The following is a 16,547-nucleotide window of genomic DNA, read 5'->3' on the forward strand; positions in this document are numbered from 1 at the left end:
GTAACTAAGATGAAACAAACATAAAATTCTCAAGTTGCCTACTGCCCAAAAGTTAACCTGGGGTATGGTTTGGCAGGCCTTCATGGAAAAAACATTCTATTTCACCAAATTACAGTGGTAGCTCTGGTTGCGAAAGGGATCCGTTCCGGAGCACCGTTCGCAACATGAGCAGAACGCAACCCGCATCTGCGCGGGTTTTGATTCGCCGCTTCTGTGCATGCGCGTGACATCATTTTGAGCGTCTGCGCATGTGCGAGCAGCGAAACCCGGAAGTAACCCTTTCCGGTACTTCTGGGTTGCTGCGGGACGCAACCAGAAAAGATTTAACCTGAACCAAACGTAACAAGAGGTATAACTGTACTGATAGCAATTGGTTCTGTTAACCAACCAAAGTGCTTTCACCGTTGGTTCTGTCCATTCCTCCGAGAGAGCAAAGCAAGCTCTCGTTTGTAATGACATAGGCAAACTGTGAAGGCTCGGTGTGGCAGATGTCCCCCCCCCCCATTCATAGTTGTGTGGAGAGGAGACTGGGACGTGTGTCCCTGTTACGTTGGGCCATGGGGAGGCTCAGAAAATGTCAGTATGACTTGCTGTCGGTCAAGCCCAACTGGAGTCTGGAGAAAGGCAGGGACTCTCCCTAATGTTGCAGCAAGCCTCATAGAAACTCCAAAGTCAGGGAAACCTTGAAGTTGGGGGAGCAGCCACACTTTTGGGGTGCTCTTATCTGACAAAAAGAAGGTAGTGACCAATGGCACCTTGGCAAGTGTATGTGTATGGACAGGCGACTTGCTTTTTCTTTGCATTTGTGCTTCTGCAAATTCCTCTAGTATTAAGCATTTGCTATTCAAACTACCCCAAGGTATTTATTTCCATGGCTGGCTTCCCTCTTCGCTCCAGGGATCTACAACCAGTTTATTAATTGCCTAGTTAAATAAACTGTGCTGCTGTGAATAGCTTTTGTGTGTGCATGTTGTGGTTTCCTTTTCCTTTTATTATGGTAAGCATTCAAGGATGGGCGGGGGAGTATAAACAGGTTTTATCAATCTAGTTCTTAATATACAAAGTGTCTAACAACAAATAGCTCCAGTTCCAGAAAGAATATTTCAGTGTTTGCCCTCTGCAGTGCTGGCATGTAGAGTAGGTTTTGATTGGTTTTTTTTTGACAACAACGTTGTATAGGGGTTGGGATAACTAGTATTTTTTTGAGTCAGAGGATCACATTCCCACATGGGCAACCTTCCGGGAGCTGCATGCTAGGTTGTAAGGGGCAGTTGTGGAGAAATGAACTACAACTCGCATCAGCCCCAACAAGCATGGCCAATGGCCAGGGATAATGGGAACTGTAGTTCAGTAGCATCTAGAGGGCCAGAGGCTCCCCACGCCTGGTCTATCACACTGAGATGGTGATGTCTGAACCAGGCCAGTCTTTCTCAAGCCATCAAGCACATCTCTGGATGTTTCTTTTCCCCCATGAAGAGTTTTAACACTTTGCTCTTCTAATGCTAACAAACACTGTGCAAGCTACTAGTAATGTCTCTAGGTTAGACCTCGATAATGTACTCTAAGTGGAGGTTGTGCTTAATGGTTGAAAACCCCATGGGGTCTTTCTATCTTAGCAACACCTTTTTCATGTCTTTCCCATTACTTCCTTTGACTGGCTTCTAAATTGCAGCCATAAAGATTGCCATGTATTGTGATGGCCATTGTGAAAATAATAATATACCCACCTTTCCCAGGGAAAAAAAGTCTTTATGTGATGCTTAATAGCAACATAAAGTGGCTCAGCTCTTGTAACTAGGGCATTCTCATATTCATCTTGCAACCTATCCCAACAATGTTCTGGTGGGTCTTTGCATCCTTTGGGGTGGGGTGAGGAAGGACCTGTGGGTCCTCCAGGGGTTTTGGACTCCCATCAGGCCCAGCCAGCATGGCCAATGGCCAAGGATTATGGGAGTTGGGAATGTCTGGGAGGAAACAGCTCCCAGCTCTCAGCTCATATCCATAAGTAATCTTCCATAAATAATCTCTCTTATAGACCGTCCCCAACAAAAAGTATGTGGTGGCCAGGTTACTAAGTAATTTACCTGACTGTAAAGGTAATCAAAATGTGCTGCTAGGTTTTTGCTTTTGTTGTATTATCTGATATTCAGAGTTGCATTCAATGATAATCATATATAGAGTAGAGCCACTGAATATAGTCTGACTAACTCGGATCCATTAATTTCAATGGGCCTGCTCTGAGTTGAAGTTAGATAACGCCAGTTTTTTGGGGTTTGTGTGTGTGTGTGTGTGTGTGTGTGTGTGTGTGTGTTTGTAATCTTTTTATAAACCATTTAGACTGCTCTGGTGTGGTGGTACATATATATGTGCAAATTATTATTATTATTATTATTATTATTATTATTATTATTATTATTATTTGGGGTTCTTTTTTTCTTTTTTAAAGGTCTGTTTTGGGTTTGGATTCTCCAGCCAAGATTAACTCCATGGAAAAGAAAATCCTTCTTAAGAGTAAAGAGCTGCAAGACACCCAGGATAAGTGCCACAAGGTATTTATTTACATGGCCAGCCTCCCAACTTGCTCCAGGGATCTTCAACCTGTGTATGCCAAAGGACCTACCAGATGCTGCTGATGGGTCCACAGCTTCGGTGGAGCAGTTTCCTCCTCACCAGTTAGATGAGGGAGATGAGTTTAGGTCATGTCTGTTTCTAGACCTGTTAATTTTATAACAAAAGGAGGCTCTGGATTTTCTCTAGACCTTTGCTTGGCCTGGCGGTGACGGCAGTGGTTTCCAGCAGGTGGCATTTCTTCTTCCATCAAATGCTCAGCAGCTTCGGTTCTGTTCTGAATGCTACGAAGTCTCTCTTCTTCTTCTGCTTCTTCTTTTCCTCTTTTCGTCCTTCAGTTTCTGCTTATGTAACTGTTGCCGCTTCATTGATTTGACAGTGAGAACTGTTGCTGAAAGAAAACTCACTGGGATATACATTTTAAACCCCTCTCTTTGTTTTGAGAGACTTTAAAGAGTGTGCAGTTACTTCTCTTTCTGTTCCGTGCTGGACTTGACATTTGATCCCTCAGAAGGACATGGGGGGGAGCCCTCCTCTGGTCCAACATGGATTTGGGATAAAGCTAAAGTGACCCATCTCTGGAGAAAAAAAAAAATAATCAGGTGAAAAAATGATTGTGGCTTCTTTGCTAACTGGGGTTCGAAGAGTGACTGAATGTGAACAAGCGGCTTGAATGAATGGGGTGACTTAGACTTACTGCCTTTCCTTGAGAAGGAACTGTGAATCCCCAGGAGCAGAACCATGGTATTTGAATTTAAACAGAATTCTAGCCTAGTCTCTCTTCCAGAGACAGATTTTCCTCCCGAGTTGTGCATCGACCCTTTGTCTGCTCGTAGACCCTTGGAAAATGCTTTTAAACCTTTTAATGTTTGTTGCAGATGGAGCAGGAAATGACGCGCTTGCACCGCAGAGTATCGGAGGTGGAGGCTGTACTTAGCCAAAAGGAGGTGGAACTGAAAGCCTCCGAGACCCAGCGATCCCTCCTTGAGCAGGACCTGGCTACCTACATCACAGAATGCAGTGTGAGCCTCTACCTGTTCCCCCTGAAGTCACTGACTTCCGTTGGTCTAAAACCTTTCTGTTATGGATGTCTCCGTAAGGCATATGGCAGAGGGAGCTTAAGAAGGATAGCTGTCTTAATTAAATAGGGGTGGTTAATTGCCAAAGCACTGTAAGCCTGTTACATGGTTTTAATTCATTAATGACCTGATAGGTTGACAGCGTGGCAGAGAAGGCAAAGGAAATTTAGCCTGAGTCTTCCATGCAGAAGATAGCAGCGGATATGGTGCTTGTTGGAGTTTACATACTTTGGACTATTTCCTTAACCATATCTGAAGCAAGGTAGTCATGATTCAGAAGCATTTATTTGACACTGGTAGGGAAGTCTGTGCAAAGAATCGTCTTACATTGATCCTTTTCTTTTTGTAGTATTAGCATATCTGAAACTGCCAGTACTTTGACTTTCCAAGGAATTCTTGGTCTAACTGGAGGTGTCAAGAGAGTGAACCTTGTGTTCATAAATAGGCCACAGCTCAATAGCAGATCCTTTCTCCATTCTGTACTTTAACAGGGATAGTTGCCGATGTCCTCCTTGCTCATGTAGCTCTTTAAATTGCACTCCAAAATGGTGTTTTTTAAACAGCATACCATATTTCATTCAAGTGGACGTGTTCCTTTGTTGCTGTCGAGGCAGGAGACTGGAGCTGAACAGAAGCTAAGATGCAAGCTTTGGGTTTTGCTGTCCTGTTGGTGTGTTTTTTTCTCCATAACTGATAACATTTTCCTTGGTGCAGCTGCATGCAAAGTGGCTGTGTATTAAACGTTGCGCTTTTGCAGAGCTTAAAGCGAAGTCTGGAGCAGGCTCGGATGGAAGTGTCTCAGGAAGATGACAAGGCACTGCAGCTCCTTCACGATATCAGGGAACAGAGCCGGAAGCTTCAGGAAATCAAAGAACAGGTTTGTGTAGCTGCTTCTCAGAGGAATGTAGTGGCTGGTGATAGCTTTGGCTTGTGCTAGCCAGTCCTCACACTAGGAATAGATCCAGGGTGTTGGTGGAGTTTAAAAACTCTTTTCTCTCTCATGTGTGGCTTTCCATATATACACATCGTTTTTAAATGAAAGGGGACATAACCTTTGTGTTCGGCAAAAATGTGTTTCACTCCGTGTGGTTGTGTGCGCTTCCTCCCTCTGTGTTTTTCCTTACACAACTGCCTGGTTGCCATTTTTCCCCTTTGTCCTTTCTGAAGTGTGTGACACCCCACTTCCTCCCCCAGGAGTATCAGGCTCAGGTAGAAGAGATGAGGCTAATGATGAATCAGTTAGAAGAAGACCTCATTTCAGCTCGCAGACGGAGTGATCTTTATGAATCGGAATTGAGAGAGTCCCGATTGGCTGCTGAAGAGTTCAAACGTAAAGCCACAGAATGTCACAACAGGCTCCAGAAGGTAGCTAAGGTCAGGGAACTATAATTCTGTTTTTGGGGTTAATTTTGGCAGTCTTGCTCCTCACACCAATGTATTGAGAATAGATTCGACTTCATTAGGTTTCGTTTGCATGCCATGATCGCTCTGCTCTGCTTCCAAAGGTGGAGGCAGCAATGCTTCCAAATACAGCGGTACCTCGAGTTACAAACGCTTCAGGTTACAAACTCCGCTAACCTGGTAGAGTTACCTCGAGTTGAGAACTTTGCCCCAGGATGAGAACGGAAATCGTGTTCCGGCAGCGCAGCGGCAGCAAGAGGCCCCATTAGCGAAAGCACGCCTCTAGTTAAGAACAGTTTCAGGTTAAGAACGGACCTCCAGAACAAAGTAAGTTCGTAACTGGAGGTACCATTGTAACAGTTGCTGGAAACTGCAGGAGGGCAGAATGGTCTTGTGCTCGAATCCTGCTTGTGGGCTTCCCACAGCCATCTGGTTGGCCACTGTGAGGACAGGATGCTGGACTAGATGGGCTATTGGCCTGATCCAGCAGCCTCTTCATATGGGCTTTGGTAGAAATTCAGACTTTTTATTTTGTTAATGAGTAGAAAAATAGCATGATATGGAGCAGCAATGGTTAAAAAAAAAATACCCAAGAAATCTGATAGTCATTAGTAATCTACTTTTTTCTCTGTTACCAGTCAGTTTTTCTTGCCTGCATATCAAGAGTTTATGGGGGAAAGGTTTTGTGCAAATTAATTGGAATAGATACATCTATTCCAGAATTCCTGTTCTCCAAATGGAAGGAGTCCATTCTCACCACTCTTTATCAATTTAGCCCCTTCCTCTTAGCATAACTTAATAATGGATCTACAGACATGATTCATTGGCAGTTTGGAACCGCAGCACTTTTATTTTGACCCCATTTATTCATTTTAAATACCAGTAATATTTTTTTTAAAAAAACATGACCCATTTAGAGCTGCACTTTCTAACGTTCGTTTGAAGAAAGAACAGATGGAGACAGCTTTGAAACTGAGGAACTGCTGCTCATACTGCGGTGTCTGATCTGAGTCCTGTGGCTGGGTGGTTCATCTTTCTTTCATCTTTGCTTTTAAAGGTTAAAGATCAAGGGAAAACGGAAGTAGGAGAGCTGTATTCCAAACTGGAGAAGGTATGTTCCTCTGGGTGTTTTGTACTGATAGAACCCCAGTATGAATTCAATGGGCTTTTCATTTAGTGATTTTGTGGTTTGATTTTGAAGTAGGCCTGATCAATAGGTGGTGTCCCTCCCGGCCCCGGCACTTGGGAGATGTATATGTGTAAGAAAATGTATACAGTGGTACCTTGGGTTACATACACTTCAGGTTACAGACTCCACTAACCCAGAAATAGTACCTAGGGTTAAGAACTTTGCTTCAGGATGAGAACAGAAATCGTGCTCCAGCGGCGCGGAAGCAGCGGGAGGCCCTATTAGCTAAAGTGGTGCTTCAGGTTAAGAACAGTTTCAGGTTAAGAACGGACCTCCGGAACGAATTAAGTACTTAACCCGAGGTACCACTGTATTCTAATTCATGGGGATTTTGTGGTAAGCAGTGTGGGTGATGAAACATCTTAACCCTCCGCGCTGTGTTGATGCCCTGTAGTGATGTCTTTGTGAAAACTCTAGCTGCTTAAGAGCACTTGCCCATCTTGTACTCTTTGTGGCATTTCAACGTTTGTGAGTTGAAATGAACTTGCAGCAGCTGGCTTAGGGCCAGGCACAAGCTGTGTGGGCAGGTCAGGGCAGAAGACTGGAAAGTTCAAGAGAAAGAAATCTCCAAGTTAGGGATACTTAGTGGGTAGGAGAACCCAGAGGCAGAGTGGGTGGATGAGAGAAGCAAATTATACTTGACAATTTACTGAGAAATGGAGAGCTATCCATCTAAACAGCTCTTCTAATACAATGAGTTTTAGGTGACTTCCGTGCCTTTTCTTCCCTTTGCCTACCCCATAAATCTGCTCTGGGGGATTGGGAAAGCTCCTGGAACAAGTTAAGGGCACACAAGGAGAAAAGGGGGCAGGGTCGTTCCATTGCACAGCTGAAACTCATGGTGCTAGTGGAGCTGTTTAGTTGGGTACCACCCAGGAACGTTAAGGAAGGGTAGGCATATGCAACAGAGATCTGGAGTTGAGAAAATGAGGTGCTATAGGGAGAAACCCCTGTATGCCAGTGTGTTAGCAGGAAGGGATGGAGGCAAGGGTGCTGCTTCTGAATTGATAGGGAAGCTAGCTGAAAGCTGGGGTGGTAAAGGGTGCGGCAGTAGACTGAAACCCTGAGGCCAGAGAAAATGGGCAGGGAGATGAAGAAATGAGCGTCCAAGGAGAAAGCTGAACTGTGAATTGAATGTCAGAAATAAGGGGCTGGTAGTACTGGAGTCCTAGGGACGCGGGTGGTGCTGTGGTCTAAACCACAGAGCCTAGGGCCTGCCGATCAGAAGGTCGGCGGTTCGAATCCCCACGACAGGGTGAGCTCCCGTGGCTCAGTCCTTGTTCCTGCCAACCTAGCAGTTCGAAAGCACGTCAAAGTGCAAGTAGATAAATAGGTACCGCTCTGGTGGGAAGGTAAATGGCGTCTCCGTGCGCTGCTCTGGTTCACCAGAAGCGGCTTAGTTATGCTGGCCACATGACCCGGAAGCTGTCTGCGGACAAATGCCGGCTCCCTCAGCCAATAAAGCGAGATGAGCGCCGCAACCCCAGAGTCAGGGGTACCTTTACCTTTAGTACTGTAATGGTCAAGGGTACCTTTACCTTTAGTACTGGAGTACTGTGGTCTGCAGTGCCAAGGAGACATAGGTTTGTGCCAAAGGCGCCCCCCAGCCAAAGGAGTGGACACAGCAGATAGTTAACTCCTTATTATCAAAGCTGACACATACTTATTTCTATGGATCTGAATGCCCACGCATAGGACTGGTGTCTAGGCAGCTATTCCCAGGTCATCACTTAATGGAGCAGTTGCAGCCACAGGGGGCCACTCTCCCTCTACCAGTTTATATACCTCCCCCCGATGGACTGCGCACATGTAGCCAAAGTCTATCCCTATGTGGAAGCTTCCTCTGCTCACCCCTCTTCAATCCCCTCCTGGTTGTAGGAAACAATGGGTGGAGAAGCTCCTGGCTCTTCACTTGCCTGACTTGCCTCTTCCTCCTTTTCTTCTGACCCATCCTGTTCTGCACCCTCCATCTTCAGCCTTCCCAGCCTCTGACTCTTGCCTCCTGGCAACAACAGTTCCTGACAACTCACTGCCCCCTCTCCCAAGTCAGATTTCAACTCCGCTTCCCCCAGTGCATACTCATCAGCATCTTGCCAATCCCTGACATCTTGCTAGGCACAGAGCTTGCATCTGGGTAGGCATCGTTGAGCTTCTGGCTCTACTGCTATTCCTTTTCACATTTGCCTCCTATTCTCTTCCTCTGGTGAAGAAGGGAGAGCAATGTAGATCAAGCTATGGGAGTGAGAAAGAGTGGCAGCCATCTCTGCCAGCTCACTTGGTTGTCATTTCCTTTCCTTGGTTGAAGTGAGGATTGGGCCCAGGGGCAGCAGGAGAACAAGTGGGCAGTGTTGTTGGTAGATAAGCAGCCAGCCAAACCCTATTTTCCTTAGACCTCTGGTCCTTCTAGGTGTTTCTTTCCAAACATGGCTTATTGCCAGAAAAGTAATAAATGCTCCATATTCCCAAATGGCTTTTCACCAACCCTCAGCATTTTCCACCTTGCAAAGAGAAACTTTGCACCCTTCCCAGAAATATTTTGCTAGCCAACCAGAATCAAACTGGGTCCCTTTTTGTTCTCCATATTTCATTGGACAACTGGGGTAACTGACACGGTACTCTCCAGATATTGCTGAAGTTCTGCCCCCATCATCCCTGACCATTGGCTATGTCAGCTGGGATTGATAGGAGCTGTAATTCAACAGCACCCAGGAGGAGGATGCCTTAGTCAAGAGGACCTGCTTTAAGAAAGCGTCATGTGAGAGTGTGGGGGGACTGCAGTCATTGGACTGAAATGATTCAATGTAGCATTACACTACCTAGTATTTCCACGCCTCTTTCTTCCTTGTAGGTGAATGCGGAACAGCAGGTCAAAATCCAGGAGCTACAGGAGAAGCTGACAAAGGTAAGGTTTGGATAGGTGCGTGTTAAGAGAATTGATTGCTTTTGTGTGTGAGCTAAAAGTTGTGAGTCGCTTCTTGTGCAGTTTATACACCTCCTCCTTCGACTTACCAGCAAGCCGTAATGCAGAGGAGGGGAGGAGTGGTGTCTCGTGTTCAAAAACAGAATTAGTCATTGTGCTTTGGGTAGGAAAGGGAGAAGAAGGGTGGGGGATTGGGATCCAAAATCGTGATGATCTCAGTGCTTTCTCCTCTTCACAACATGTCATCCTATGTTTATTTTTAAAACCGAAGCTGAGCCAGAATTGGAATGTTTGGTAGAGATTTAACTTTGGAAAGCCGGATCAGGCGCTCTGCACTAGGTGTGAGCTTTTTCAGTACTGGGGGCCACATTATAAAAATAGAATGAACCCTGAAGCAGCAACAGATTGCGACTGCTTAATTTGGATCTACTTTTCATGAATGGGGTGGGTGCCAAATCATAATTTGTGGACGATGTTGCATCTGTTCTGGAACTTTGCATACAAAGTGTGAAGCCTTTTAGAGCAGCCCCTGAGCAATCTGAGACACGTTCAGCACTAATGAGATACTAAAACTGAACTTAATTTCTCTTGTACAGGGAACCTGTGTGTGTGTTTCATGTAGGGGTGTGGACCTTTTTCATGATGAGGTCTACATTGGGCTGGTGGAAAGCTATCGGGGGCACACAGAGAGAGCCATTTCCTATGGAAACAAAGGCACACAAACCACTCACAATTCACCTTCTATTTTCTCCATATACTTTTTTAAAGGTTTTTTTTTTTAAAAAGGGGGGGGAATCCCTATTTCCTTTTATCTGTAATTACTGTGCAAAGGCCAAAAAGAACTCCTGTAATCCCATGCAAATAACATGCCAGTTTACAGCAAACCTTGCCTCAAACTTCATAATGCAATTGTACACATGTGGTTGCAAAATGCATGGACATTTTTGCCACCAACATAAGCCTACCTCTCTGCTGAGTGTTTCCCCTTTGCATTAGGCTTCTTGCAGAGGAAGGAACTGCCATTACACAGTGGATATGTGTAGAGACTTAGGCTAAGGAGTCCTGGCTGTTCTTGCCTGAGACAAGCTGCTAATTTCCTAACCTGCTTCATGAGTTAGAGGTGTTGCTGTTTATCACCTGTAGAGCATCCAAAATATTTCGAAGTGCTGTGTACATGTTGAAAGATAAGGCATGGCATAGCGTGGTAGTGGGTGTGGCTGGAGCAGAGCCGCAGCTCATTCTCACTTTTGCATTTGGGGGGGGCATGGCAAGGACACACTGGGGAGGTTGGATTGGGCTTTGACTCCCCCATTTCAACTCTGCTCTCACTTCGGTCACACCTTCTTCCTCAAAATCTGAACAGAGAACACCAAGCTGTGATGCTGTCTGACCATACAGCATACCAGGAGCACTCTGGGCCTGGAAACAGGAAATGTAGCTTTCTAGATTAGTTGGACCACAAGAGGGCAGGCAGGGCAGGTGCACTGAAATCAGTAGCTGTGGCGTTGGAGCTACATTGGGCACCCGCAAGAGTTAAATATGGGCCACGGATTGGCCACAGGTGCTTCCAGTTGTCAAACGGACAGTAAAATTTCAGCCTAACTTTCGTTGTCCAGAGTAATTTTGGGCATTTGGGGGATATTTTCCCAGCTATGCAAACATGAAAAGATACAATATCAGAATGTCAAAACATACATGTGGGGAATGTCAAAACATACATGTGTCTGCTATTTTACAGCTATATTTTTCCAGTTCTGCAAAAGGGATGCTCTTAGCTGTAGTAATTCAGATTTAATTACTTTCTGGTTAGTCATTCATTTACTGTGGGCAAGCTGACCAGCATATTCACAAAGGTTTGTGTTGGATTACACGAGCTTCATTATCAGGCTGGAGGAGCAACAGCACCTGTCACACTAATGAGTAATTAAGTAGATGTACAGTATTGCACTTTTGCAGGGGTGTGTTGCTGGCTGCTTCAGGTTGAGCAGAAATGCTACAATCTTATTTGAAGGTGGGTATCGCCCCGTGGAAGGATTGGCTGTGAGTTGTTCTTGTTCTGCAGTCATTCAATGGAGGTTTAAGAAGCCTTGTCATGCTTAAGATGTGTTTTGTTTAGCTAGGGCCTTCCCAAAACTAGCCTCTCCACCAACCTACGTCAGAGCCTAGCAGTCAGTTGCCTTCTCTTCTCCATGCCACTTTCCCATTGGTGCCTCCCTCTCCCAGACAAATTAAAGCAAAGGCAGTTGCCATAAATTGCAGCAAGCATAACAGGTGAACACTGAGTAAATTGGAAAGTGTGCTCATCTGCCATGCAATTATATTAATGCTCCCATTAATGTTTTCTAACCTAAATGTGTGTACTACTACTAGGGTCAAGAAGTCTAGTTCAGTTTCTGGAAACTTGTGTGGAGATAGATAGATAGATAGATAGATAGATAGATAGATAGATAGATAGATAGATATCATAAAATTTAGACAATGCTTGACTGTAAAAACCTCAAAGTGGTTTACAAAAGATATAACAGTAAGATCAATAAAAAAAATTACAACCCTACTTTAAAACATGTGAAAGTTAAAATACTAAAACAGATTAAAATTACCTGAACTTTCTAAGCATCTGTCAGTAATATTCTAGTACAGTGTTCAGAGTTTGAAAGTAATACAGAGAGCAATGCTTCGAATGCTTATTTCACACACGCAAAACATAGTATCAAATTCTGTCACTGATTAGCTGCTTCATTAAGTTCTTACTGGAATGCTGAATATTGGCGCTTGCAATCTTATACACGTTAAAAACTTTAGCATCATTCTGCCTATTCTTCAAGGCAATGAAAGCCAGCTCGGAGGCCACTGAACTCCTTCAGAACATACGCCAAGCGAAAGAAAGAGCTGAGAAAGAACTGGAGAAGTTGCAAAACCGGGAAGACTCTAACGAAGGCATGAAAAAGAAATTGCTCGAAGCAGAGGTTGGCAAAAGCTTTTAACTTTTAAGATGTTTGAGTAACTGGAAAGTCCACTTCAGGCATACCAAATCCCATCCTTGGTTTGATATCCTGGCTTATTTAACTCCCTGTGGATTGTACAGGTCAGGCTTCTTGAGTCTGGTTGAAATAGGAAGCTACTGTTTAGACTAAACCAGGAATGGAAGGTTTATTAAGCCCCTCTTCTGTGTGAGTCTGAGACTTATATTGGCTTGTGCTTGTAACCATAGATGCGGGGTGAGGAACTACTGACCCTCCAGAACTACTACCTACAGTGGTTATGCTTTACCTGCCCAGTTGGAGGCAATAATGCTTCTGAATGCCAGTTGCTGGAAATGAAGGATGGGGAGTTCTGTGGTCCTGCTTGTGGGTGTCCCATAGGCATCTGGTTGGCTATTGTGAGAACAGGATGCTGTACCAGATGAACCATTGGCCTGATCTAGCAGGCTCTTCTTTTGTTTTAGCAAGCATGGTCAATGACCAGCGATTATGGGAGTTGTAGTTCAGCAACAGGGATGTGGGTGGTGCTGTGGGTTAAACCACAGAGCCTAGGACTTGCCGATCAGAAGGTCGGCGGTTTGAATCCCCGCAATGGGGTGAGCTCCAGTTCCTTGGTCCCTGCTCCTGCCAACCTAGCACGTCAAAGTGCAAGTAGATAAATAGGTACTGCACCGGCGGGAAGGTAAACGGCGTCAGCCGCTCCCTTGGCCAATAAAGTGAGATGAGCACCGCAACCCCAGAGTCGGTCACGACTGGACCTAATCGTCAGGGGTCCCTTTACCTTTACTAATTCAGCAACATGTCCCCCACACCTGCCATAAACCACCCTTTATTTTTATATCTGAACTGGACTATGTTGTATCAAAGGAAAGAATTGGGTTTTTGTTTTTAAAGCAAACAATATTTATCCTTGTTTCTGTGTTCAAGTACTGTTTTTTCTCTAAAGAATTCTTATTTTTTGCTGGATTTGCTTTTTAAATTAAACTTTAAGTGGGGGGTGGGTATGTAATTTAGGGAGTGGTACTGAAATAGTTCTACTGTGACTGCTACTTGCTGTGTGAACACCCAGGGCTCCTTTAGCCTCAATTCTGCTTTTCTGAATGTCGGACAGGAAAGGCGCCATTCTCTGGAGAACCAAGTGAAGCGATTGGAAACGGTTGAACGCAGAGAGAACCGACTGAAGGAAGACATCCAGACGAAATCTCAGCAGATCCAGCAGATGGCGGATAAAATTTTGGTGGGTAGTGATTACAAAATGGTAGACTGGGAGACTGGAGTGGGATAGTGGGCACAGTTTCTGGTGCCATAAGATGCAGTGGGAAGTGTTAACATTTTTAAAAGTTTTTTTTCTAGAGGTTAAAATGTGTAGCCGGAGCCAGGTGAAACCAAATGAAGGGATTTCATGCAGATTCTTGGGCGCTTGGTTCAGGGCTGAACATTTAGTGTAGGAGTCCTTTTTGTGCAGATGTAACACGACTGTGGTTCTGTGGCAGAAAGAAGAGTCCAGCTGGCTTCTAAGTGGCTGACAGCAAACTGTAGACACATGGAAGCTGGTAGAAGGCCTTGGACATTTCCCCCCCAATTAATCTGTAGCTGCTTTTTGTAACAAGGCGGGGCCCAGAGGCTGTCTTCCTGTTCTCTGTCTCTTCTGGGCTGACACATAGTCAGACTGACATTGTATATTATTAGGGGTCCAGATTCTCTTAGCCTTGATTCACTAGTGCCTAATTCTCAATGAGATCTATCTATGTATGGGATGTACCACTTCGCACCGTGGTTCACATGATGGAATGTTCTTTAGTACAAAAATAAAGGAATTGCTCCACATAGCAAACTAGCGTGTTAGGGACAAGGTTGTGCCAGTGTCCTCCTTCCCTGCAAATCTGGTTTTAGATGCTTTTAATCCCACTTTAAACCCAAGTACATGTCTCAAGATGTGCCTCTGAATGTCAGCTGCTGAGTAGCAGCACAGAGAGACCTGTTACTTTCATGTTCTTATGAAAGGAACCTTATTGAATGGAGGAACATGCAACCGTGTGAGCCCTGACCTGGAGACTGTGCCTGGGTTGTCTCCAAGACATAGGCCAAAATCATCTGCAGTACACTATAGTGCCCATGCTGCAGTGCAACAAGGCAAATTGCACCCATGCGAGATAGCTGTGGCACAGCTAAGTGAGGTGCACATAAGTTTATCTTATTCGTGCTCTCCTGGCCTTTGATGTGGCAACATTGAGGGAACTAGGCAGAGCTGGTCAGAAGTAATATAGGTCCCAGGAGACTCTTGAGAGTCCCATGGACTGCAAGAAGATCAAACCTATCCATTCTGAAGGAAATCAGCCCTGAGTGCTCACTGGAAGGACAGATCCTGAAGCTGAGGCTCCAATACTTTGGCCACCTCATGAGAAGAGAAGACTCTCTGGAAAAGACCCTGATGTTGGGAAAGATGGAGGGCACAAGGAGAAGGGGACGACAGAAGATGAGATGGTTGGACAGTGTTCTTGAAGCTACGAACATGAGTTTGACCAACTGTGGAAGGCAGTGGAAGACAGGAGTTCCTGGCGTGCTCTGGTCCATGGGGTCACGAAGAGTCGGACACGACTAAATGACTAAACAGCAACAGTGAAATCCCTGCCCGCTCACCTGGTAGCCCTCTAACATTCCATTATAAGTGGAATTTGATGGGAACCCTTTCTGCAACGTTATTTCAAAACGCCTGCTTGCCACGTCAGAGAGCCTTACAATTTCCAGTTGCTTCGACAGAAGCTCTAGAACTCAAATAAAACATGTTTCGGAAACTCTGTACCCATCCTGTGTTTTGAGTTGTGTGACAATAAAATCTGCAGAGCCCAGCTTGGGAAGTCTTGGCAACCTCTCCTGTGTTGCAATGTCTGCTGCATCTTCCCTGTTGAAGAACCGAATGAGTCATCGTAACTCTTTCCTCTCCAAATATAAATGGTTGGATGCTTTTCAGTGCATGGGAGAGAAAGGATTTCCTTCTTTGCTGTACATGAGTTTCACTTTTTGTTTATGATGCTCATCATTGTTATTTATGAATTTTGTTCACTGGGGAGCCAGGCAGAGGGGCTTGCAGCTGTTGTTGCAGGATCAGCCCAGGGACATTTCAGCAGTTTCAGATTCATTCGTTTTGCATCAGTCTTCCTGTCCCAAAACTGTGTGTGTGTGTGTGTGTGTGTGTGTGTGTGTGTAGGTGCGTATGCTTCACTCTCATCCATTCGTATCCTTAGACATGCATCTGTGTGTGCACATAATCCTCCATTTGCTTATGTGTGCATCCATATATACATTGTGGTTGTATGCCTGTCTGCACTCAGGCACATGCATATAAGCCTGCTCATTTTTGTTTGTTTATAGAAACAGTTATACTGTCTTTTCCCCCCTGTGAGGGCCCCCAAGGTATATGAACGCCTACACACGCTCTTAGCTTCTGTAGCAGGGCTTTACTAATCCCAATCACACAAGCACCCCAAAACAATTTACAACCAAGCAAAAAATACAATGATAAAACCACATAAACAGATTTTAAAACAGATTGAATGAGACAGTGTATCATTTATGAGGCCCAAATGCCCAGGAAAACAAAAACATATTTGCTTGGCACTGAAATGATGCCAAGATTAGTGCCAGGCGGGCCTCCCTGGGGAGAAGGGTGGGAAAGGAACAGAACATTATTTATTTTTTTAAAACCCCTGCTTAATTGTAGAGAAGCTATTTCAGCAGATCACTGCCATCATCCTCCAAAGGCTGCTGCAAAAACAAAACTAGATGATGATGATGATGATGTTAATTTGAGAAAATTCAGGGTGAGGGAGGGCTAAGCTTGAGGAATTTGTGCACCCTCTACTTTTCTCTTCAGACCTCAGATTATTATAGCTCTCAATAGTATGAAACCTGCTTAGGCTTATAAATAAAGCCTTTTGCAATAAGACAGTTTGAAAAGTCTAAAATAAATCCAGAACATCTTTATTTATAAAAGAGGTAGCTGCTTCTAAGTAGGCAGTCAAATGAAAAACAACAACAACAAGGTTATCTATACCTTCTTGTAATTAAAGGTTCAGCGGTAGGTGTCAGAACTGCTTAAACCTTTCCAGAGGGGAGGGTACTGCAGTTTCCTGTCCTTGTCTCATTAGTGTTAGGCTGCAGGCTTCTTCTCGACCCATGTGATTCAGTGATATTCCAGGCTGGACAGCTCAGAACAGAATTCAGTTAAGTCCAGCGCACCAGATTGAGACAAAAGCTGCACCTTTAAACCTCTCATTGCATTAGCTAGAACTAAAAAAGGTGTGTGTGTGGGCGGGGGGCAAGTCTCCCTGGGGAAATCAGCCAATCAGTTTCCTGGATTTTGTTTACCTATTCTGGACTGAAATGTGAAGCCTCTTATGTATTAGATC

General features: G+C 44.7%; 1 protein-coding gene across 9 annotated transcripts in view; it reads left to right on the forward strand.

Annotated features, from left to right (window-relative positions):
• CIT (citron rho-interacting serine/threonine kinase) overlaps nt 1–16,547 on the forward strand; it is a 109,072-nt gene that overhangs the window by 33,577 nt on the left and 58,948 nt on the right. For 7 of the 9 annotated variants that reach the window (XM_081892194.1, XM_081892197.1, XM_081892195.1 and 4 more), the window contains 8 exons: nt 2,447–2,549; nt 3,447–3,590; nt 4,405–4,524; nt 4,842–5,021; nt 6,106–6,159; nt 9,086–9,139; nt 11,983–12,123; nt 13,250–13,375. In XM_081892194.1, coding sequence (XP_081748320.1) covers nt 2,447–2,549; nt 3,447–3,590; nt 4,405–4,524; nt 4,842–5,021; nt 6,106–6,159; nt 9,086–9,139; nt 11,983–12,123; nt 13,250–13,375 — 922 coding nt within the window. The remainder of the gene's footprint in view (nt 1–2,446; nt 2,550–3,446; nt 3,591–4,404; nt 4,525–4,841; nt 5,022–6,105; nt 6,160–9,085; nt 9,140–11,982; nt 12,124–13,249; nt 13,376–16,547) is intronic. The other 2 variants (XM_081892196.1, XM_081892198.1) reach the window with 1 other exon arrangement.

This window comes from Podarcis melisellensis, assembly GCF_964234715.1.
Source record: "Podarcis melisellensis genome assembly, chromosome: 16".
Lineage (NCBI taxonomy): Eukaryota > Metazoa > Chordata > Lepidosauria > Squamata > Lacertidae > Podarcis > Podarcis melisellensis.